The 26,328-nt window shown below is 42.5% G+C and overlaps 1 protein-coding gene across 1 annotated transcript; it reads left to right on the top strand.

Moving 5' to 3' along the window:
- Positions 1-1,103: 1,103 nt before the first annotated feature.
- LOC138675233 (cystine/glutamate transporter-like) lies at positions 1,104-25,944 on the top strand. The gene is made up of 12 exons (XM_069763280.1): positions 1,104-1,533; positions 17,456-17,582; positions 17,736-17,851; positions 20,744-20,869; positions 21,716-21,815; positions 22,004-22,048; positions 22,125-22,248; positions 22,634-22,737; positions 22,940-23,036; positions 24,498-24,647; positions 24,730-24,907; positions 25,266-25,944. Exons 1-12 carry the CDS (start codon positions 1,311-1,313, stop codon positions 25,328-25,330), a joined length of 1,455 nt encoding a protein of 484 aa, XP_069619381.1. The 5' UTR covers positions 1,104-1,310; the 3' UTR covers positions 25,331-25,944.
- Positions 25,945-26,328: the final 384 nt, after the last annotated feature.

The following is a 26,328-nucleotide window of genomic DNA, read 5'->3' as shown; positions in this document are numbered from 1 at the left end:
TCTAAGAGGTCTCTGTTAGTTGAATAGGTCTGTCTATATTTAGGGGGTCTATGTTAGTTGAGGGGTCTGGTTTAGGATCTATATGTATTTAGGGGGCTTCTGTCACTTAAAGGGGTCTGGTTTGGTGTTTGTAAGAATTTAGGGGGTCACTGATATTTGAGAGAGTCTGGTCTAGGTACTGTAAGTTAAATGGGTTTGGTCTTCCTATATTTAGGAGATATCTGCTAGTTGAAGAGTTCGGTCTATATTTGGGGGTCTGTGTTAGTTGAGGGGTCTGGTGTAGGGTCTGTATTTAGAGGGCTTCTGTTAGTTAAAGGGGACTGGTCTCTGGTATGGAAGTATTTAGGGGGTCTTTGTTAGTTGAGGGGTCTGGTTTAGGGTCTGTATATACTTAGATGGCTTCTGTTAGTTAACGGGGACTGGCCTCTGGTATGGAAGTATTTAGGGGGTCTCTGTTAGTTGAGGGGTCTGGTTTAGGGTCTGTATATACTTAGATGGCTTCTGTTAGTTAAAGGGGACTGGTCTGGGTTCTGGAAGTATTTAGAGGGTCTCTGATAGTTGAGGGGTCTGGTTTAGGGTCTGTATATACTTAGATGGCTTCTGTTAGTTAACGGGGACTGGCCTCTGGTATGGAAGTTTTTAGGGGGTCTCTGTTAGTTGAGGGGTCTGGTTTAGGGTCTGTATATACTTAGATGGCTTCTGTTAGTTAAAGGGGACTGGTCTGGGGTCTGGAAGTATTTAGGGGGTCTCTGATAGTTGAAGGAATCTAGTCTGGGGGCTGTAAGTTGATGGGGTTTAGTCTGGAGGCTGTATATATTTAGGAGGTTTCTGTTAGTTGTGGGGTCTCGTCTGAGTTCTGTATTTGCTTGGTAGGCCTTGTCTGTATAAGATTGGGGACCTAATGTGGGGTCTTACAAAATGTTTGGGTGTAATTCAAAGGGTCACTTGCATTTTTTTGTGATGGGGGGCAAGGAGTATATTTTTTGAAAGGTAAGAGGAACATTTTTGTGCAGCGTTCACCACTTTTTATGGCACTTTTCAGATTCTCCTTCACCTCCTTTCCTAAAAGTTGGGATCAGACTGAGCTGTGGGACTTGCTCTCCACCCCATGTGAGTGCAGATGTAAGGGGGAATGGCGATGTGCTCATGAATGACCGGACCCGACACTGAGACTTCCTGCAGTACGGGGGCTGTGACCAGGGGTCCAGGATACAGAGACGCAGCCTTGTTTTTAATCCATGATTATTACACTGAGCCTTCACATCCTTAAACCTGAGGAGCTGAACGGAGACCTCTGACCGCACACTGGGATGGGGGTATCTCAGGAGACTTCTAGTGATGGAGACGAGAAGACCGGGGATGGGGCCGTGTACCTGAGGAAGAAGATTACCCTGCTTCGTGCCATCTCCTTGACTATTGGGACGATCATTGGAAGTGGCATCTTTATATCTCCTAAGGGGGTCCTAAAAAACTCTGGCAATATAGGATTGTCCCTCCTGATCTGGGTGGCCTGTGGTATTCTCTCCATGTGTGGTAAGTATGTACAACGCCGATTAGTCCTCCATGTTATGTGTTTCAGAAAACAGGGACCCTCCTTACAAGACACAGATACAGCTTAGGCCTCCTGGCCGGAAAACCTGCATGAAGAGTCCTCTTCCCTCATACTTTGTGGCACATGGACCTTTAAGACACCTCAGGTACCTGGGGCCTAAGTGAGATTCCCAAATTATGCCCCAGAGTTACACCATGAACCTTTTTCTGCTATGGTTACATAGCTCAATGGGCTCCATGCTAAATTGTGTACTCTGAGCACTATATGAATCTGCATTTAGTTACTTTACTTTGTAAATGTATTACTTTACTGATCATGCGTTACATCCTGTATTATACTCCAGAGCTGCACTCACTATTCTGCTGGTGCAGTCACTGTGTACATGCATTACATTACTGATCCTGAGTTACATCCTGTATTATACTCCAGAGCTGCACTCACTTTTCTGCTGGTGCAGTCACTGTGTACATACATTACTGATCCTGAGTTACATCCTGTATTATACTCCAGAGCTGCACTCACTTTTCTGCTGGTGCAGTCACTGTGTACATACATTACATTTCTGATCCTGAGTTACATCCTGTAGTATACTTCAGAGCTGCACTCACTATTCTGCTGGTGCAGTCACTGTGTACATACATTACATTACTGATCCTGAGTTACATCCTGTATTATTCCCCAGAGCTGCACTCACAATTCTGCTGGTGCAGTCACTGTGTACATACATTACATTACTGATCCTGAGTTACATCCTGTATTATACCCCAGAGCTGCACTCACTATTCTGCTGGTGCAGTCACTGTGTACATACATTACATTACTGATCCTGAGTTACATCCTGTATTATACCCCAGAGCTACACTCACTATTCTGATGGTAAAGTCACTGTGTACATACATTACATTACTGATCCTGAGTTACCTCCGGTATTATACTCCAGAGCTGCACTCACTATTCTGCTGGTGCAGTCACTGTGTACATACATTACATTACTGATCCTGAGTTACATCCTGTACTATACCCCAGAGCTACACTCACTATTCTGATGGTAAAGTCACTGTGTACATACATTACATTACTGATCCTGAGTTACATCCTGTACTATACCCCAGAGCTACACTCACTATTCTGCTGGTGCAGTCACTATGTACATACATTGCATTACTGATCCGGAGTTACCTCCGGTATTATACTCCAGAGCTGCACTCACTATTCTGCTGGTGCAGTCACTGTGTACTTACATTACATTACTGATCCTGAGTTACATCCTGTATTATACTCCAGAGCTGCACTCACTATTCTGCTGGTGCAGTCACTGTGTACATACATTACATTACTGATCCTGAGTTACATCCTGTATTATACTCCAGAGCTGCACTCACTATTCTGCTGGTGCAGTCACTGCGTACATACATTACATTACTGATCCTGAGTTACATCATGTATTATACCCCAGATCAGCACTCACTATTCTGCTGGTGCAGTCACTGTGTACATACATTACATTACTGATCCTGAGTTACATCCTGTATTATACTCCAGAGCTGCACTCACTATTCTGCTGGTGCAGTCACTGTGTACATACATTACATTACTGATCCTGAGTTACATCCTGTATTATACTCCAGAGCTGCACTCACTATTCTGCTGGTGCAGTCACTGTGTACATACATTACATTACTGATCCTGAGTTACATCCTGTATTATACTCCAGAGCTGCACTCACTATTCTGCTGGTGCAGTCACTGTGTACATGCATTACATTACTGATCCTGAGTTACATCCTGTATTATACTCCAGAGCTGCACTCACTATTCTGCTGGTGCAGTCACTGTGTACATACATTACATTACTGATCCTGAGTTACATTCTGTATTATACTCCAGAGCTGCACTCACTATTCTGCCGGTGCAGTCACTGTGTACATGCATTACATTACTGATCCTGAGTTACATTCTGTATTATACTCCAGAGCTGCACTCACTATTCTGCTGGTGCAGTCACTGTGTACATACATTACATTACTGATCCTGAGTTACATCCTGTATTATACTCCAGAGCTGCACTCACTATTCTGCCGATGCAGTCACTGTGTACATACATTACATTACTGATCCTGAGTTACATTCTGTATTATACTCCAGAGCTGCACTCACTATTCTGCCGATGCAGTCACTGTGTACATGCATTACCCTTCATTAAAGGGAACCTGTCACCAGGTTTGGCTGATATGAGATACGGTCAGTACCTTTCAGGCCTGATATACAGCATTCTATAATGCTGTTTATAAGCCCCAAACCCGACCTGTAAGAGAAGAAAAATGACATTTATTATACTCACCTGCGGGACTGTCCGGTCTGAGAGGTGTCGCTTTTCTTGGTCCGGTGTCTCCCTTCTTGCGATGCCGCCCTCCTGCTTGCTTCGTGTGGATGACGCATCTCCTCGGCACAGAGCTCCTGAGCAGGCGCACTTCTCTGTCCTGTTGAGGGCAGAGCAAAGTACTGCAGTGCGCATGCGCCGGGAAAGGTCAAAGAGTCCCAGCACCTGCGCACTGCAGTAATTTGCTCTGCGCTCAACAGGGCAGAGAAGTGCGCAGGAGCGCTGTGCCGAGGAGACTGTGTGGATGACGAAGGGCCGCGTCATGCACACGAAGCAAGCAGAAGGACAGAGATCGTAAAAAGATGGAAGGCGCCAGACCAAGACCAGCGATGCCCATCGGACCGGACCGCCCTGCAAGTGAATATAATAAAAGTTATTTTTCTTGTCTTGCAGGTCGGGTTGGGGGCAAATATACAGCCTTATAGAATGGTGGTGTATATCAGGCCTGAAAGGTGATGGACGTATCTCTCATCGACCAAACATGGTGACAGGTTCTCTTTAAGGCTGGTTTCTGCAACTCCAGTCTTAATAAATCAGCCCCAAGGAGTCTAGATTTCAGATGGATTTTATGCTGAAAGAGTTTGTTAGTGAAATATTTTTGGCAGAAGAGGGAGTGCAGCTGCCTGACCCACAAGTGAAAAACAAGATTTCAGCAGAGAGCTCCAGGGAGAGAAAACACGACCATTTATCAACATCACCAGTAAAAAGTCTCTGTATATAAAATACTGCGCAAAAGTTTTAGGCAGGTGTAAAAGTAATGCAGCAAAGTAAGAAACTTCCAGAACTAGAAGTGTTAATATTTTTATCAGGAATCAACATGCAAAGTGAATGAACAAAAGAGAAAGCTTACACCATCATTATTATAGTGACCGCCCCTTTGCTTTCATCACTTCTTCCGTACCTCCGAACCTTTGAAGAAGGCAAAGAGGGACAAAGGTTGCGGTGCGAGCAGGACGCGGCTGCAATTTTTAGGCCACACCCCTGACCACACCCATTTCACAACTAGTCACACCCATATCCACACCCCAACCACACCCATTTAGCACTGCTTATCACACTGTTTCATAAATAATAATTACAAACAGAAAACAATATGGCCACACAATGCTGCATACTGTATAATGGTCACACAGAGGTCCCTACTGTATAATGGCCTCACATGATCCTGCGTACAGTATAATGGCCACACATGAAGCTGCATACCGTATAATGGCCACACATGATGATCCATACTGTATAATTGCCACACAGTGCTCCATACTGTAAATTGGCCCCACATGATGCTGTGCACAGTTTAATGGCCCCATGTGATGCTTCATACTGTATAATGGCCCCACATGATGCTGCATACAGTAAAATGGTCCACCATCATGCTCCATACTGTATAATGGCCCTACATGATGCTTCATACTATATAATGGACGCAAAGCGCTCATACTGTATAATGGTCCCACATGATGCTGTGTACAGTATAATGGCCCCACATCATGGTTCATACTGTAAATTGGCCCCACATGAAGCTGCATACAGTATAATGGCCACACAGTGCTCCATACTTTATGATGGCCACACATTGCTTCATACTGTATAATGGCCCCACATGATGCTCAATACAGGATAATAGCTGGATAATAGCAGCACAGTGCTCCATAATGTATAATGGCCCCACGTGATGCTCAATACTGTATCATGGCCACACAGTGCTCCATAATGTATAATGGCCACACATGATGCTGCATACAGTATAATGGCCACACAGTTCTCCATACTGTATAATGGCAACACAGTGCTCCATACTGTATAATAGCCACACAGTGCTCCATAATGTGTAATGGCCCCACATAATGTTGCGCACAGTATAATGGCCCCACATGATGCTGTGTACAGTATAATGGCCACACAGTGCTCCATACTGTATAATGGCCACACAGTTCTCCATACTGTATAATGGCCCCACATCATGCTCAATCTACTATATAATTGTCTAAGGGGTTCTTTCGTCTGTCTGTCCCGGATATTCATTCGTCGCGGCCTCTGTCTGTCACGGAAATCCAACTCGCTGATTGGTTGCAGCAAAACAGCCACGACCAATCAGTCCGGCACCAAAATGGCCGCTCCTTCCTCCTCGCAGTCAGTGCCCGCTCCATACTCCCCTCCAGTCAGCGCTCACACAGGGTTAATGGCAGCACTAACGGACCGCATTATGCTGCGGTGTAACACACTCCATTAACGCTGCTATTAACCCTGTGTGACCAAATTTTTACTATTGATGCTGCCTATGCAGCATCAATAGTAAAAAGATCTAATGTTAAAAATAATAAAAAATCATTATATACTCACCTTCCGCCACCTTTCCCGCTCCTCGCGACGCTCCGGTGACCAGTCCATGCAAGCGGCAGGTTCCGGTGGCAAGGATGGTAAGCGAGAAGGACCTGCCATGATGTCACGGTCATGTGACCGCGACGTCATCACAGGTCCTGCGCTCATACAAATCCTGGGACCGGAAGCTGCCGTGTGCACCGCACACAGGGCCAGGACTTCCACGGGCTTTCGGAGGGTGAGTATGTTTATTTTTTATTTTAAGTCTGTATACTACGTGGCTCTGTGCTGTATACTCAGTCGCTGTGCAATATACTACGTGGCTGGGCAATATAGTACGGGACTGGGCAATATACTACGTGACTGGGCAATATACTACCAAACAACAAAATGGCGGCAGACAGCACTCTGTAATATAAAATGGTTGCTCGTCCTAACTCCACAGGATCCAAGTGGAGGAGTACATACCAAAGTTTCAGAAGTGAAGGACAGCATCCAATCCAGGTGAAAGAAATAAACACTTTATTGTGCCATAGGTGCAACGTTTGATAAAGACCCCTTAGGGGTTGAAACGTTGCACCTATGGCACAATAAAGTGTTTATTTCTTTCTTTCACCTGGATTGGATGCTGTCCTTCACTTCTGAAACTTTGGGCAATATACTACGTGACTGGGCAATATGCTACGTCACTGGGCAATATACTACATGGCTGGGCAATATACTACGTGACTGGACAATATACTACGTGACTGGGCAATATACTACGTGACTGGGCAATATGCTACGTGGCTGGGCAATATACTACGTGGCTGGGCAATATACTACGTGGCTGGGCAATATACTACGTGGCTGGGCAATATACTACGTGACTGGGCAATATACTACGTGACTGGGCAATATACTACGTGACTGGGCAATATGCTACGTGGCTGGGCAATATACTACGTGGCTGGGCAATATACTACGTGGCTGGGCAATATACTACGTGACTGGGCAATATACTACGTGGCTGGGCAATATACTACCTGGACATGCATATTCTAGAATACCCGATGCGTTAGAATCGGGCCACCATCTAGTACTGTATAACGGCCACACAGTGCTCCATACTGTATAATTGCCCCACATGATGCTCAATGCTGTATAACGGACTCACAGTGCTCCATACTGTATAATTGCCCACACGATTATTTGTACAGTTCAATGGCCACACAGTGCTCCATACTTTAAAATGGCCAAACAGTGCTCCATACTGTATAATGGCCACACAGTGCTCCATACTGTACAATGGCCCCACATTATGCTGCGTGCAGTATAATGGCCAAACATGATGCTCCATACTTTATAATGGCCACACAGTGCTGCATACAGTATAATGGGCCCACATGATGCTACGTACAGTATAATGGCCCCACATGAGGCTGCGTACAGTATAATGGCCCAACATGATGGTTCATACTGTATAATGGCCCCACATGATGCTGCATACTGCATAATGGCCACACAGTGCTCCATACTGTATAACGGCCCCACATGCTGCTGCATACTGCATAATGGCCACACAGTGCTCCATACTGTATAACGGCCCCACATGATGCTGCTTACAGTATAATGGCCACACAGTGCTCCATACTGTATAATGGCCACACAGTGCTCCATACTGTAAAATGGCCCCACATGATGCTCAATACTGTATAATGGCCACACAGAGCTTCATACTGTATAATGGCCCCACATGATGCTCAATACTGTATAATGGCCACACAGTGCTAAATACTATACTGTATATTGGCCACACATGATGCTGCGTATGATATAATGACCACACAGTGCTCCATACTGTATAATGGCCACACAGTGCTGCATACTGTATTATGGCCACACAGTGATCCATAATATATAATGGTGCCACATGATGCTGCGTACAGTATAATGGCCCCACGTGATGCTTCATAATGTATAATGGCCCCACATGATGCTGCATACTGTATAATGGCCACACAATGCTCAATACTATATAATGGTCCCACATGCTGCGTACAGTTTAATGGCCACACATGATCCATTCTGTAAAATGGCCACACACGATGACTTGTACAGTACAATGGCCACACAGTGCTCCATACTGTATAATGGGCACACAGTGCTCCATACTGTATAATGGCCCCACATAATGTTCCTTATGGTAAATTGGCCACACAATAATGCATACAGTATAATGGCCACACATGATGCTTCATACTGTATAATGGATACAAAGTGCTCCTTTATGTATAATGGCCCCACATGATTCTGCGTACAGTATAATGGCCCCACGTGATTCTCCATACTGTATAATGGCCACACAGTGCTTGTACTGTATAATGGCCCAACATAATGCTGCGTACAGTATAATTGCCCCACGTTATGCTTCCTACTGTGTAATGGCCCCACATGATGTTGCATACTGTATAATGGCCACAGAGTACTACAACCTGTATAATGGCCCCACATGATGCTCCATACAGTATAATGGCCCCACATAATGCTCTATACTGTATAATGGCCTCACATGATGTTCCATACAGAATAATGGCTCCACATGATCCTGCATACAGTATAATGGCCACACAGTGGTCCATACTGTATAACGGCTACACAGTGCTCCATACTGTATAATGGCCCCACATGATGCTCCATACTGTATAATGGCCACACAATGGTGCATACAGTATTATGGCCCCACATAATGCTCCATACTGTATAATGGCCACACATTGCTCCATACTGTGTAATGGCCCCAAATAATGCTGCGTACAGTATAATGACCACACAGTGCTCCGTGCTGTATAATGACCATACAGTGCTCCATACTGTATAATGATCACACAGTGCTCCATACTGTATAATGGCCCCACATGCTGCGTACAGTATAATTGCCCCACATGATGCTGCGTACAGTATAATGGCTCCACATGATGCTGCATACAGTATAATGGCCACATATGCTCCATACTGTATAATGGCCCCGCATGATGATGCATACTTCATAATGGCCTCACATGAAGCTCTGTACAGTACCATGGGCCCACATGTTGCTGCATGCTGTATAATGGCCACACAGTGGTCCATACTGTATAGTGGCCCCACATAATGCTGCATACTGTATAATGGCCACAAAGTGGTCCATACTGTATAATGGCCCCACTTGATGCTGTGTACAGTATAATGGCTCCAAATGATGCTGCGTACAATATAATGGCCACACATGATGCTGCATACCGTATAATGGCCACATTTGATGATCCGTACTGTGTAGTGGCAACACATGATGCACCATACTGTATAATGGTCCCACATGATGCTGCATAGAGTATAATGGCTCCATATGATGCTCCATACTGAATATTGGTCACGCAGTGCTCCGTACTGTGTAATGGCCCCACATGATGCTGCATACAGTATAATGGTCACACATTGTTCCATACTGTATAATGACCCCACATGATGTGTACTGTATAATGGCCACACATGATGCTCCATACTGTATAAAGGCCACACAGTGTTCCATACTGTGTAATGGCCCCACATGATGATGCGTACAATATAATGGCCACACATGATGCTCCATACTGCATAATGGCCACACAGTGCTTCATACTGTATAATTGGCCCACATGATGCTCCATACTGTACAATGGCCCCACATGATGCGGTGTAGAGTATAATGGCCCCACATGATGCTCCATACTGTATAATGGCCACACTGTGCTCATACGGTATAATGGCTCCACATGATGCTGCATACAGTTTAATGGTCCCACATGATGCTCCATTCTCCCCATGTGATGCTTCATACTGTATAATGGCCACACAGTGCTGCATACTGTATGTTGACCGCACATGATGATGCATACAGTATAATGGCCCCACGTGGTGCTCCATACTGTATAATAGCCCCACACAATGCTGCGCACAGTATAATGGCCACACATGATGATGCTTACAGTATAATGGCAACACAGTGCTCCATACTGTATAATAGCCCCACATGATGCTCAATACTGTAAAATGGCCACACAGTGCTCCATACTGTATAATGGCCCAACATGATGCTGCGTACAGTATAATGACCACACAGTGCTTCATACTGTACAATGGCCACACAGTGCTCCATACTGTATAATGGCCCAACATGATGCTGCGTACAGTATAATGACCACACAGTACTTCATACTGTACAATGGCCACACAGTGCTCCATACTGTATAATGACCCCACATGATGCTGTGTACAGTATAATTGCCACACATTATGCTCCATACAGAATATTGGTCACACAGTGCTCCATAATGTATAATGGCCCCACATGATGCTGCGTACAGTATAATTTCCACACAGTGCTCCATAATGTATAACCCCACCTGATGTGTACAATATAATGGCCACACATGAAGCTCCATACTGTATAATGGCCATACAGTGCGCCATTCTGTGTAATGGCCCCATGTGATGATGCATACAGTGTAATGGCCACACATGATTCTTCTTACTGAATATTGGTCACACAGCGCTCCATACTGTATATTGAAGCCCCCGGAAGAAGCCAGGGTGAAACGCGCGTCGGGGCGCTGGGAAAGTGACGTGGGAGGACGCACTTCATAGAGACCACCATTGGTAATTATTCAGACCCTCTCTCCCTATTTGCCTTATGCTTGCACGGGTTTCAGAACAGGCTTATAGAGATATGGTGGGATGAGAGTGTCTGTAGGACTGCCTTTACTTATGAGATTTTGATGCTTCAGAAAGGATGCTTTTTGCACCTATACTTTTATGTGTAATGTAGGTGGCCTGTTATATTTATTTTTTCTCATGGTATCTTCTTTATGTGTTCCTCACCGCCTTCCCATGGGGTATTACCAGGATTACATGTTGTAGCTTTTTTAGATTTTTGTGTATTAGTTGTATATTTTTTTCTGTAATAAATACTTTATTTTATCTTTATTTATGGCCGGCTTCTTTATAGATGTCAGGGACTTACTGCCATCTTGTGGTTAGTGCATATGTATTGAAGAAGTACCATTTGTTACTTGGTTGGATTTTTTTGGTATTGCTCCATACTGTATAGTTGCCTCACATGTTCCTGCGTACAGTATAATGGCCACACATGATGCTCCATACTGAATATTGGTCACACAGTGATCCATACTGTATAATAGCCCCAAATGATGCTGCGTACAGTATAATGGCCACACATGATGCTCCATACTGTATAATGGCCACACAGTGCTCCTTACTGTGTAATGGCCCCACATGATGATGTGTACAGTATAATGGCCACACATGATGCTCCATACTGTATAATGGCCACACAGTGCTTCATACTGTATAATGGGCCCACATGATGCTCCATACTGTATAATGGCCCCACATGATGCTGCGTACAGTATAATGGCCACACAGTGCTCCATACTGTATAATGGCCCCCACATGATGATGCATACAGTATAATGGCCCCAAATGATGTTCCATACTGTAATGGCCACAGTGGTCCATACTGTATAATGGTCACACATGATGATGCATACAATATAATGGCCCCGCATGATGCATACTGTATAATGGCCACACATGATGCTGCATACTGTATAATGGCCACACATGATGCTCCAAACAGTATAATGGCCCCACATGATACTGCGTACAGTATAATGGCCCCACATTATCCTCCGCACTGTATAATGGCCCCTCATGATACTGCATACAGTATAGTGGCCACACATGATGCTTCATACTGTATAATGGCCATACATGATGATGCGTACAGTATAATGGCCACACATGATGCTCCATACTGTATAATGGCCACACAGTGCTTCATTCTGTAACATGGGCCCACATGATGCTCCATACTGTATAATGGACACATGATGCTCCATACTGAATATTGGTCACACAGTGCTCCATACTGTATAATAGCCCCACATGATGCTTAGTACAGTATAATGGCCACACATGATGCTCCATACTGTATAATGGCCACACAGTGCTCTATACTGTGTAATGGCCCCACATGATGCTCCATACTGTATAATTGGCCCACATGATGCTCATACTGTATAATAGCCCCACATGATGCTGCGTACATGGCCACACAGTGCTTCATACTGTATAATGGTCCCACATGATGATGCGTACAGTATAATGGCCCCAAATGATGTTCCATGCTGTATAAAGGCTACAGTGCTCCATACTGTATAATGGTCACACATGGTGATGCATACGGTATAATGGCCACACATAATGTTGCATACTGTATTATGGCCACACATGATGCTGCATACTGTATAATGGCCCCACATGATGCTCCATACAGTAAAATAACCCCACATGATGCTGTGTATAGTATAATCAACCCACATGATGCTGCGTACAGTATAATAGCCACACATGATACTGCATACAGTAAGTGGCCATACATGATGCTTCATACTGTATAATGGCAAGACATGATGACGCGTACAGTATAATGGCCACGCATGATGTTCCATACTGTATATTGGCCCCACAGGATGCTGCGTTCAGTTTAATGGCCACACATGAGGCTCCATACTGTATAATGGCCACACAGTGCTCCACACTGTTTAATGGCCCCGCATGATGCTCAATACAGTATAATTGCCACACATGATGCTCTATACTGTATAATGGCCACACATGATGCTCCATACTGTATAATGGCCACACGATGCATACAGCATAATGGCCCCCATGATGCTGCGTACAGTATAATGGCCCCACATGATGCTGCGTACTGTATAATGGCCCCACACGATGCTGCGTACTGTATAATGGTCCCACGTGATGCTCCACACTGTATAATATCCCCACATGATGCTGCATACATTATAATGGCCCCACATGATGCTGCGTATAGTATTATGGCTCCACATGATGCTCCATACTTTATAATGGTCCCACACGATGCTGCGTACAGTGTAATGGCCTCACATGATGCTGTGTACAGTATAAAGGCACCACATGATGCTGCATACTGTATAATGGCCCCATATGATGCTGCGTACAGTATAATTGCCTTGCATGATGCTGCGTACTGTATAATGGCCCCACATCATGCTGCATACAGTATAATGGCCCCATATGATGCTGCGTACAGTATAATGGCCCCAAATGATGCTGTGTACTGTATAATGTCCCCACATGATGTTGCGTACAGTACAATGGCCCCACATGATGCTGCGTACAGTATAATGACCCCACATGATGCAGATACTGTATAATGGCCCACATGATGCTGCATACAATATAATGGTCCCATATGATGCTGGGTACAGTATAATGGCCCCACATGATGCTGTGAACAGTATAATAGCCCCACATGATGCAGTGTACAGTATAATAGCCCCACATTATGCAGGGTACGGTATAATGGTCCCACATGATGCTGCGTGCAGTATAATGACCCCACAAGATGCTGAGTACAGTATAATGGCCTCACATGATGCTGCATACTGTATAATGGCCACAGATAGTTACCCCACCCCCATCATTGCCCTCACACCCCCATCTTTGACACACACACCTCAGTCCAGGAGAGCGCCAGAATGTCCTCTCTCCCTCTCTGAGCCACCGAAAGAAGATACGGAAGGGGCATGGCCTAATACAAGGGGGCGCGTCAGCTGCTTCTCCTGCTGTGCGGGAGAAGTAGAGTCCCATGCAGGACTGCGAGGCACAGCCTCAAAATCAGGAGAGTCCCACAGTATGAGGGACAGTTGGTAGCTATGCTTCTTCTCACATGTGCACAGTTTTTGAAGCAACTTGGCAGGACGTTGTTCCAACCATCATGGAGAGCTGACCCCAGATCTTCTCTGGATGTCACTCGTGCGGATCCTTCTGTCTCTTCATGTGATCCCAGACAGACTTGATGATGCTGAGATCAGGGCTCTTCGGGGGGCCGGATCATCACTTCCAGGACTCCTTGTTCTTAATGACATTGGTTGGATGTTTGGGGCCATTGTTCTGCTGCAGAATGAATTAGGAGCTGATCAGATGCATTACTGATGGTGTTGCATTTTGGATAAGTGTCTGCCTGTATTTCTCAGCATTGAGGACCCCAATAATCCTGACCAAATCCCCACTCCATTTGCTAATATACATCTTCACGGCACGGGGGAGACGAAAGACAAAGAGAGGTGAGCGGGGAGAGGACAACAGCCGTTTCACGCCAACACCGGCGCTTCTACGGGTCCACCGTAGGTGTTGGCGTGAAACGGCTGTTGTCCTCTCCCCGCTCACCTCTTTGTCTTTCGTCTCCCCCGTGCCGTGAAGATGGTTTCACAGTTGCTTTAATAAAGGAATAGTCTGCTCTACAGGGTCGGTGAGTGTTGCCACGTCTTTTTCTATTTTTGCTATTATATGCCTGCTTTGTTTCGGACGTGAGCACCTCCCTGAAGTGTTAGGCTCGGCTGCTCCATTAGTGACTCCACACTTTATCTCGCTGCTGGGCTGTGCTGCTTTTCTTTCTTCTTCTTTTTTGTGCATTTGCTAATATACAGCCTCAGTCTTGGAGGACCAATCCAGCCCTATGGAGAACAAACTACCTTTTGTTGCAGCTGAATATTTCACATTGTGACTCCTCTGTCCAGAGCATCTGCTGCCATTTTTCTGCAACCCAATTCCTATGTTTGTTTGTTTTTTTCTAGATTTAAGTTGCTTGGTCTAATTTCTATGTAGAAGGTATAATGTTTAGCCACAATTCTTCCATGAAGATTACTTCTGTCCAGATGAGTTAACTACATCCACAGGTTGCTGCCAGTTCTGAGTTGATGGCACTGCTGGACATCTTCTGATTGATTTTCAAGAGAAGTAAATATGACGTGTCTTTCGAGTCTCCTTGGCTGACCACTGCATCTATGGTTCTCGATGTTGCTCATTTCTTCTACAAAGAGCCTGAACAGCACATCATGAAACCATAGTCCACTGTGACATTTTTGCCTGGGAGACATCTTGCTGATGCAGTATAACTACCTTGTGTCTTGTTGCTGTGCTCAGTCTTGACACAGTGTATGACCTCTGACATGAAACGGTCTTCCACAACCTCACCCTTCTAGCAAAGTTTGGCTGTTCTTAATTAACAGATTTAAAGACTGTTTTAACCTATGTATGATATTGATGATCACCTGGTTTGTAGATGCTTACTTAGCAGCTTTTTTTTTCATACCTGCCCAAAACTTTTTGAAGATTTAGCCCTAGTGTATTAGAGTTCAGGTTACTGAGTATTGGTCTCTTCAGATTGACTTCTGTGCATACAGTGAGCGAAATAAGTATTGAACATGTCACAATTTAATAAGTAAATCATTTGTAAAGGTGCTATAGACATGAAATTCTCGCCGGATGTCGGTAACAGCCCATCCAATCTACAAGAAATCAAACTATGGATGTCCATAAATGATGTATAATAATGAGAAATGACACAGGGAAGAAGTATTGAACACACTTACTGAAATGTATTACTTCGTAATACTTTGCCTTTGATCAAATTTCAAGTCACTTCCTGCATGGAGAAACTAGTTGCAGGCATTGCTCAAGTGTGATATTGGCCCATTCTTCCACACAAACACTCTTCACATCCTGAAGATCCCATGAGCACTTTCTATGAACTCTGAGCTTTAGTTCCTTCCATAAATTTTCTTTCTTTGGATTCAGATCCTGTGATCAGAAATCAATTGAGAGTTTCCTTGACTGTGTGTTTTGACTCATTTTCTTGGTATCATCCTGGTAGATGGCAGCAGATTTTTATCAAGAATGTCTCAGTACATTTGTCCATTTCTTCCTTCAAACATATGAAGTTTGCCAGTGCTACACTCTGAAAATCAGCCCCACACCAAGATGTTTCCACCTCCAGACTTCAATGTAGGTATGGTGTTTTATGGTGATATGCAGTGCCTTTTGACCTCCAAACATTGTGTGTATTACAGCATCCAAAGAGTTAAATTTTGGTCTCATCTGACCAGACAATATTCTCCCAGTATTTCACAGGCTTGTCTAAATGTTGTTGAGAAAACTTTAAACTCTCTCGAGCATGCCTTTTGCTCAGCAATAGAGTCTCGCGTGGTGAGCATGCATACAGGCCATTGAGGGTGAGTGTATTACTGATTGTTTTCTTTGAAACAATTGCACCTGCTGGTTCCAGGTTTTTCTGTAGCTCTCCAGAGGTGGTCGTTGGCTCTTGGACAACTTTTCTGATAATTCTTTTCACTGCTATGTCTGAAATCTTGTGGAGAGCACATGGTCATGTCCGGCTTATGGTGAAAGGATAGTCTTTCCACTTCTGGATTATGGCCCTAGCAATGCTCACTGGAACCTTCAGTAGTCTAGAAATTCTTCTGCAATCAGTATGTTTTGCAACAATAATGTTACAAAGGTCTTGAGACAGCTCACTAGTTTTACCGATCATGAGATGTTTCTTGTCTGACACCTGGGTAAGGAGATGCTTTTTTTTGCAGGGAATCAGTTAAACCAGTTGATTATTTTTTTACTAAGTATCAGGATTACTTTCTAATTACTGATAGATTACAGCTGGTGTCAGAACTTTCCATGGCTTTTTGCATCTCTTTCTTTTATACCTGTGTTATTTCTCATTAATACACATAACGTATAGACATCTATGGATGATTTCTTTGCCTGTGTGGATTAGATGGTTTGTTACCGACATCTGGTGAGAATTTTATGTCAATAGCATGTATAGAAATATTATTACTTAGAAAATAGAATAGTGAGAGCAGCTCTGGGGTATAATACGGGATGTAACTCATGATCCGTACAGGATCAGTAATGTAATGTATGTACACAGCAACTGCATCAGCAGAATAGTGAGTGCTGATCTGGAGTATAACACAGGATGTAACTCAGGATCAGTAATGTAATGTATGTACACAGTGACTGCACCAGCAGAATAGTGAGTGCAGCTCTGGAGTATAATACAGGATGTAACTCAGGATCAGTAATGTAATGTATGTACACAGTGACTGCACCAGCAGAATAGTGAGTGCAGCTCTGGAGTATAATACAGGATGTAACTCAGGGTCAGTGCTAGATAAATAAAGTAAATGTAATGAAATGGGAGTTCCAAGGAGGAGTTACCCTTTAAGGACCATATAAAATAACTTTTCTGCCTTCTCATTGATCTCTCCACTTCTGTTTTAGGGGCATTATCCTATGCAGATCTGGGAACATCAATCAAAAAATCTGGAGGCCACTACACCTATTTACTGGAGACTCTTGGCCCTGTTCCAGCCTTCCTGAGACTTTGGGCTGAATTTGTGATGATTCGGTGATGTTCTCTTTGTTTTGCAAGTTTACGATGTTATTTTTATATTATTGTGTCACTTTATCACCATTCCAAGATCTCTGCTTGCATTTAATGAATTGAAATATTCTTGTACATACAGCAGAATCAATGAATCACCTGTGCGCTTACTTTCAGGCCCGCAAATATCGCTGTGGTGTGTTTAGCATTCGGTCGATACCTAATAGAACCTCTGTATGTACCGTGCAACGCCCCGACCATCACTGTCAAACTAGTCAGTGCCATCGGTATTGGTAAGTCGTGTGTGCATTCTCCCTCCCAGCCATATTATAGCAGTTATATTCATGTACATAGGGGCAGTATTATAGTAGTTGTATTCTTGTACATAGGGGCAGTATTATAGTAGTTGTATTCTTGTACATAGGGGCAGTATTATAGTAGTTGTATTCTTGTACATAGGGGCAGTATTATAGTAGTTGTATTCTTGTACATAGGGGCAGTATTATAGTAGTTGTATTCTTGTACATAGGGGCAGTATTATAGTAGTTGTATTCTTGTACATAGGGGCAGTATTATAGTAGTTGTATTCTTGTACATAGGGGCAGTATTATAGTAGTTGTATTCTTGTACATAGGGGCAGTATTATAGTAGTTGTATTCTTGTACATAGGGGCAGTATTATAGTAGTTGTATTCTTGTACATAGGGGCAGTATTATAGTAGTTGTATTCTTGTACATAGGGGCTGTATTATAGTAGTTGTATTCTTGTACATAGGGGCAGTATTATAGTAGTTGTATTCTTGTACATAGGGGCAGTATTATAGTAGTTGTATTCTTGTACATAGGGGCAGTATTATAGTAGTTGTATTCTTGTACATAGGGGCAGTATTATAGTAGTTGTATTCTTGTACATAGGGGCAGTATTATAGTAGTTGTATTCTTGTACATAGGGGCAGTATTATAGTAGTTGTATTCTTGTACATAGGGGCAGTATTATAGTAGTTATATTCTTGTATATAGGGGCAGTATTATAGTAGTTATACTCTTGTACATAGGAGCAGTATTATAGTAGTTATATTCTTGTATTTAGAGGCAGTATTATAGTAGTTATATTCTTGTACACAGGAGCAGTATTATAGCAGTTATATTCTTGTATATAGGGGCAGTAGTATAGTAGTTACATTCTTGTACATAGGAGCAGTATTATAGTAGTTATATTCTTGTACATAGGGGGCAGTATTATAGCAGTTATATTCTTGTACATAGGAGCAGTATTATAGCAGTTATATTCTTGTACATAGGAGCAGTATTATATTACTTATATTCTTGTACATAGGGGCAGTATTATAGTAGTTATATTCTTGTATATAGGGGCAGTATTATAGTAGTTATATTCTTGTACATAGGGGCAGTATTATAGTAGTTATATTCTTGTATATAGGGGCAGTATTATAGTAGTTATACTCTTGTACATAGGAGCAGTATTATAGTAGTTATATTCTTGTATTTAGAGGCAGTATTATAGTAGTTATATTCTTGTACACAGGAGCAGTATTATAGCAGTTATATTCTTGTATATAGGGGCAGTAGTATAGTAGTTACATTCTTGTACATAGGAGCAGTATTATAGTAGTTATATTCTTGTACATAGGGGGCAGTATTATAGCAGTTATATTCTTGTACATAGGGGCAGTATTATAGCAGTTATATTCTTGTACATAGGAGCAGTATTATAGTAGTTATATTCTTGTACATAGGGGGCAGTATTATAGCAGTTATATTCTTGTACATAGGAGCAGTATTATAGCAGTTATATTCTTGTACATAGGAGCAGTATTATATTACTTATATTCTTGTACATAGGGGCAGTATTATAGTAGTTATATTCTTGTATATAGAGGCAGTATTATAGTAGTTATATTCTTGTACATAGGGGGCAGTATTATAGTAGTTATATTCTTGTACATAGGAGCAGTATTATAGCAGTTATATTCTTGTACATAGGAGCAGTATTATAGTAGTTATATTCTTGTACATAGGGGGCAGTATTATAGTAGTTATATTCTTGTACATAGGAGCAGTATTATAGCAGTTATATTCTTGTACATAGGAGCAGTATTATAGCAGTTATATTCTTGTACATAGGAGCAGTATTATATTACTTATATTCTTGTACATAGGGGCAGTATTATAGTAGTTATATTCTTGTACATAGGAGCAGTATTATAGTAGTTATATTCTTGTACATAGGAGCAGTATTATAGTAGTTATATTCTTGTACATAGGGGGCAGTATTATAGTAGTTATATTCTTGTACATAGGAGCAGTATTATAGCAGTTATATTCTTGTACATAGGAGCAGTATTATATTACTTATATTCTTGTACATAGGGGCAGTATTATAGCAGTTATATTCTTGTACATAGGGGGCAGTATTATAGCAGTTATATTCTTGTACATAGGAGCAGTATTATAGCAGTTATATTCTTGTACATAGGAGCAGTATTATAGCAGTTATATTCTTGTACATAGGAGCAGTATTATAGCAGTTATATTCTTGTACATAGGAGCAGTATTATATTACTTATATTCTTGTACATAGGGGCAGTATTATAGTAGTTATATTCTTGTATATAGAGGCAGTATTATAGTAGTTATATTCTTGTACATAGGGGCAGTAGTATAGTAATTACATTCTTGTACATAGGAGCAGTATTATAGTAGTTATATTCTTGTACATAGGGGGCAGTATTATAGTAGTTATATTCTTGTATATAGAGGCAGTATTATAGCAGTTATATTCTTGTACATAGGAGCAGTATTATAGCAGTTATATTCTTGTACATAGGAGCAGTATTATAGTAGTTATATTCCTGTACATTCTGGCAGTATTATAGTAGTTATATTCTTGTATATAGAGGCAGTATTATAGTAGTTATATTCTTGTATTTAGAGGCAGTATTATAGTAGTTATATTCTTGTACATAGAGGCAGTATTATAGTAGTTATATTCTTGTACATTGGGGCAGTATTATAGTAGTTATATTATTGTACATAGGAGCAGTATTATAGTATTTATAATCTTGTACATAGGAGCAGTATTATAGCAGTTGTATTGTTGTACATATTATGCAGTATTGTATTAGTTTATATTCTTGTATGCACATGACTTTTCCTTCCTTGCAGCATTCCTTGTTGCTTTAAATTGTTGGAGTGTTAGTTGGTCGGCAAACCTCCAGACCGCCTTTACAGTTCTGAAGTTATTGGCTATTGCACTGATTATTATACCTGGGATGGTGGCTTTAGCAGGAGGTAAGACATGTCTGAGTTTATTATATATACCGTATATAAAATCAAACTTTGCCTGAACTTTTACATAATCCTAATTGAAATCTCCTTTGACATTTTAAATTACTTTTATTTTTCCACCCTGGATAATTGGAAGTATATGTGCATTGTCATGGTGCTACGGGCGAGGGGTAAATATAGATATATATGAGCAGTATATTGTGGTATTATTTCAGCACTGTATATTGTATTACATGAGCGCTGCCTGATGGTATTATTTAGGCAGTGCATGTTGGTATTATATGCATTGTGTGGTGGCATTTACGTTTTTTTCCCCAATACTACACAGTATGTCTGTATTATATGAGCATGGTGAGGCGGTAGTACTGTATATTGGTATTATATGAGCACTGTGTTGTGATATTTGAGCACTGTATACGGATTTTAGCATTGTACGTTAGTATTATATGAGCACAGACAGGAGATATTATTGTATTTTGGTATTAGGTAAGCACTGTGTGGTGGTATTATTTAACCACTACGATTTTTATTACAGGTATTGTATGTTTGTATTATACGAGCACGGTGAGGTGGTATTAATTTAGTACTGTATGTTAGCGTTATATGAGCAGTTTATGGTGGTATTTTTTCATTACTTTACTATATGTTGGTAATATATGAGCAGTATGTTATGGTATTTTGAGTATTGTACGGTTGTATTATTTCCGTACTGTATGTTAGTATTATTTGAGCAGTTTGGTCGGAGTATAATTTTGGTGGAATTTTATAGAATTGTTATTTGACTACTTCAGTATGTATTTACTGTGCTATAGTTATAGTTTTCAAGACTGATGGAACATTACATTTCAGGAAAGACCGAAAACTTCCATGATGCATTTGATACAAGTTCATTGGCTCTGGATAAAATTCCCCTAGCCTTTTATTCGGGAATGTTCGCCTTTGGAGGCTGGTAAGTGATTCTGTTTCGATGGATTAGATATAAATTGTAGCCATTGGTGGCCACCTTGTTTACGACTCCTCTTAGACCCGGGTTCCTTTGTATTTTTTTTTTTACATGCTCTAAGGGGGTAAATACTTTTGCAAGGCGTTCTTTGTATATATTTTTGTTTTTTACATATTTTATTCCATTATTTCCAGGTTTTATATTACCTTTGTTACTGAAGAAGTTATTAATCCAGAAAGGTAAAAACGTAAAAAAAAATAAATAAATATATATATAAATAAATAAATCTAATTTGTCTGTTTTTGTTCCCCCCAGGAACATCCCGATCACTGTGATCGTCTCACTTATTGTTGTCACAATCTGCTACCTTCTCACCAATGTCTCCTATTACACCATCCTGACCACCAGCGAAGTTCTGACCTCGGAGGCCGTGGCCATGGTTAGCGACTTCTCTTTCAATCTGGCTTGTAACGTTAGAGTCGGCCATACCGGGAGGGTAGCCGATCCATTTTATAATAATTTATAATTATGCTCAGTTTTTCTGATGCAGGGCTTCAAATCCCCCCCAATTATGACAGAATGAATATTCTGGCTGTTTGCAGCCACCACTAGAGGGAGCTCATTGCATATAGAGTTTAATAGTAAATTTGTATACAGTGAGCTCCCCCTAGTGGTGGCTGCAAGCAACTAGAGTTTTTAGAATTTCATTTCGTGGCTGTTTGAAGCAAATCAGGGAATTTGTATCTCTTTAATAATAGCGTGGACATCCAAAAAGCATCATCCCATGTCAGTAGTATGTAACACTCATATTTTTCTCCTTTAAGAGTTTCGCTGAACATACTCTGCATCAAATCTCTCCCGTCATCTCCTTACTGGTGGCCATGTCGTGCTTTGGGGCCTTGAATGGTGGAATTTTTGCCTCCTCTAGGTACATAATCTAAAGTCTATGGTCTTCAATTTTTTTAAGCCATTCGTGACCCCACTAATCAATCATGAGACATGTTCCCCCCATTGAGAATGGACCATGAACTCAGCTCCATTCACTTCTATGGGTGTCACCTCCTCCACCATGACGAGCGGTAGAAAGGTGAAGGTAGAAATTTTATTGAACGCTGGTTTCTCATAATTAGGATGCTTTTCGCGGCTTCCAGAGAAGGGCATTGGCCTAATTTGTTTTCGATGATCCACATCAGAAGACACACACCTCTTCCGGCCTTGTTACTAATGGTAAGATTTTTCACATTGTCATCCACCTGGCCATAACCAGAAGGTAGCAGTTCCACATGGTCCTTGTCCTAAGGGACATAGCTACAACAAGCCAAGGTAGCAGTCACATCTGAGCCTTGGTTGCTAAGGGCCGTTGCTATGAGGGTGCGGAGGTAACAGTCACAAGAAATTGAATAAATGTTGTAGCTTTAAAGGATTCACAGGTAGCATAGGGCCTTTAAGCCTGAGGGTGATTATTATAGGGGTGTAGAGGCAGCTTTCACTCGGTCTTGGTTCCTGGGAGGCATTGTTAAACAGCGTACAAAGGTAGCCGACCCACTTGGGCCTTAGATTCTTAGTGGTGAAGATTTAAAGGGTGGCGAGGTAGAGCGTGGTCTTGGTTCCTGAGGGGCGTTGCTACAGGAGCACAAAGGTAGCAGCCACACCCAGGTCTTGGTTCCTGAGGGCCGTTGCTATAGTGAAGCATCAGTAGCAGCCACACCCAGGCCTTGGTTTCCGAGGAGCGCTGCTATAGCGATGTAGCAACCACACCTAATACTTGGTTCCTGAGGGGCATTGCTACAGGGACCAATAGGTAGCAGCCACACCTAAGACTTGGTTCCTGAGGGGCATTGCTACAGGAACCAAATATGTAGCAGCCAAACCCAGGCCTTGGTTCCTGAGGGGTGTTGCTACAGGGACCAATAGATAGCAGCCACACCCAGGCCTTGGTTCCTGAGGGGCGTTGCTACAGTGACGCAGCAGTGGCAGCAACACCCAAGACTTGGTTCCTGATGGTCGTTGGTACAGGGACGCATAGGTAGCAGCCACACCCAGGCCTTGGTTCCTGAGGGATGTTGCTATAGTGAAGCACCAGTAGCAGCCACACCTAGGCCTTGGTTTCCGAGGAGCGCTGCTATAGTGATGTAGCAGCCACACCTAAGACTTGGTTCCTGAGGGGCGTTGCTACAGGAACCAAATATGCAGCAGCCAAACCCAGGTCTTGTTTCCTGAGGGGCGTTGCTGCAGGGACCAATAGGTAGCAGCCACACCTAGGCCTTAGTTCCTGAGGGATGTTGCTATAGTGAAGCACCAGTAGCAGCCCCACCCAGGCCTTGGGTTTCCGAGGAGCGCTGCTATAGGGATGTAGCAGCCACACCTAAGACTTTGTTCCTGAGGGGCATTGCTACAGGGACCAATATGTAGCAGCTACACCCAGGCCTTGGTTCCTGAGGGGCGTTGCTACAGTGACAGCAACACCCACGACTTGGTTCCTGATGGTCATTGCTACAGGGACACATAGGTAGCAGCCACACCCAAGACTTGGTTCCTGAGGGGCATTGCTACAGCGTTCGTTGCAGTCATACCAAAGAGTTGGTGCTGAAAAGGTCCATATCCACGTGAGTATTTGGGCGCAGTCTTCTAGTTCCACGTCCTGACCATAGACATCTTCTGGCATTACTACATCGCTCTTTTCTGCAGATGCCGCTGGTTTTCTTAATGATCGGTATTGGGGATCTCTACGGACTCCTGAACTTCTACAGTTTTTCTCGTTGGCTTTTTATGGGATTAGTCACCACTGGTCTAATTATTCATCGTCAGAGACATCCTCATCTACCCCGACCCTTTAAGGTTTGCTGCTTTCCACCACTTTACAGCCTCATTTCCACCTTTAACGATTAGACCTTCACCATTTCTATCTTTTCTTTTTAAGGTCCCGCTGATTATTCCCATAGTGTTCAGCGCTATGTGTCTTTTCATTGTGGGCCTGTCGCTCTACTCCGACCCAGTGAACACCGGCATTGGCTGCCTCATCACATTAAGCGGTTTGCCAGTGTATTACTTAACCATCTACAAGCAGCAATTGCCGCCGAGGTTGAGGGAAACCATCAGTAAGTTGAATATAGTTACCATCTTGGATAAATAGATCCATACTGTCCACTTTATGGGAAAGAAAATGGGTGGGACCCAGGATTGATGTCAGATTAATGAAGATAACTTGGGAAAACTATTCATTGGTATTCATATACTACTGCCGTACGGTGCACAGAATATTGCAACCCTAATACCCGAAGAGTAGCATTAAATGGCACCTAAAAAAGTACCAAAATACCCCAGCTTCCCATCATTAACTATTACATTGATAAGATGGTTAATAGTTTTTCTTAAGAAAAAGCAGAATTGTGAAGGCAGCTCCAGTTGTCCATGTCTCTAAATTAACTTTAAATATTTTAATTAAACCTTTTTCAGATCTCCTGACGTTGAAACTGCAAGTATTAATGGAAGTTATTCCTCAAGAAGTAAAAACTTACTAAGATATGAAGATCTGCTACCATCACCCATCCATCCTCCATCTTCAACTACGTACATAATAAAGTGACAGCGTATAAGCTAGTTTCATTTGTAAGGCCACTAAGGCTGCCGCACCAAACATAGGTCCTTGGTTGTAGCCAGAGGGTACAAAGGAGGCAATCACACCAACAAAAAGCCCCTTGTAATACAGGACATCGGACATAAAGACAAGCACTAAACCTATAGTAAAAGCCAGAAGAATACATTCAAGCTTGCCATAAACTTTACATAGCGAGCAATCGAGTGATGGGAATTCCCTTCGACTTTACCATATTCACTTACGTTCTTCTCAGTCAAGCATGCATGTGATCTGAATACAGAGCACGTTGATAGCGTAAGGATCGGCCACGTTAAAATCCAACATGGCAACTATTCCTTTCCCTGAGTAAAGCCAGAAGCCGTGTACGCGTAATTACCATTTCATTCACAAGTAACTTAAGGCTACTTGGGTGAAACTTGTACAAAGAATAACTTTTTTGATGACATTCAACCAAGAACAGGAGATACATTGTCAAGATTATTAGATCACGGGTCGATTTAGGTAAACTCTGTTACATAAAGAAAAAGGTTGATCGTTTATGTGTTGGGTTTTTTTTTTGTACACTGCTCCTGTCATAAGTAACTTAAGGCCACATGGGTGAAACTTACACAAAAAGTCTTTAACACTTTCAAACAATATCCAACCATAAATAGACAAAATGGCCAAGATTTTTAGTTCAGGGATCCTTCAGGGGGCAGCGCCGATGTCACTGCTCTGAGTACAGAGTGGTGGCTGTAACTGCACTCCCGTCTGACAGACACTGGCTCTGCTTTAGGGCCGGTTGTCAGTTAGGGCTGAGGGGTGCGGTTACAGCCGCCGCTCTGCAATCTCAGAGCGGTGACTGAACAAGTGTCGGCGCCACCCCTGTGACAAACCTGAATGCTGCCATGGTGAATAAATTTAATTTTCTCCCTGCAGCGT

Source organism: Ranitomeya imitator, chromosome 4 (assembly GCF_032444005.1).
Source record: "Ranitomeya imitator isolate aRanImi1 chromosome 4, aRanImi1.pri, whole genome shotgun sequence".
In the NCBI taxonomy this organism is placed as follows: Eukaryota; Metazoa; Chordata; class Amphibia; order Anura; family Dendrobatidae; genus Ranitomeya; species Ranitomeya imitator.
This window is presented reverse-complemented; position numbering and strand designations above follow the sequence as displayed.

Bases quoted from the DNA above. Each gene is read 5' to 3' on its own strand.
- LOC138675233 (XM_069763280.1), top strand. From the start codon at position 1,311: ATGGGGGTATCTCAGGAGACTTCTAGTGATGGAGACGAGAAGACCGGG. The intron at 21,816-22,003 runs GTAAGTGATTCT...CATTATTTCCAG, and splicing joins ATGTTCGCCTTTGGAGGCTG to GTTTTATATTACCTTTGTTA. The intron at 24,908-25,265 runs GTAAGTTGAATA...AACCTTTTTCAG, and splicing joins GAGGTTGAGGGAAACCATCA to ATCTCCTGACGTTGAAACTG.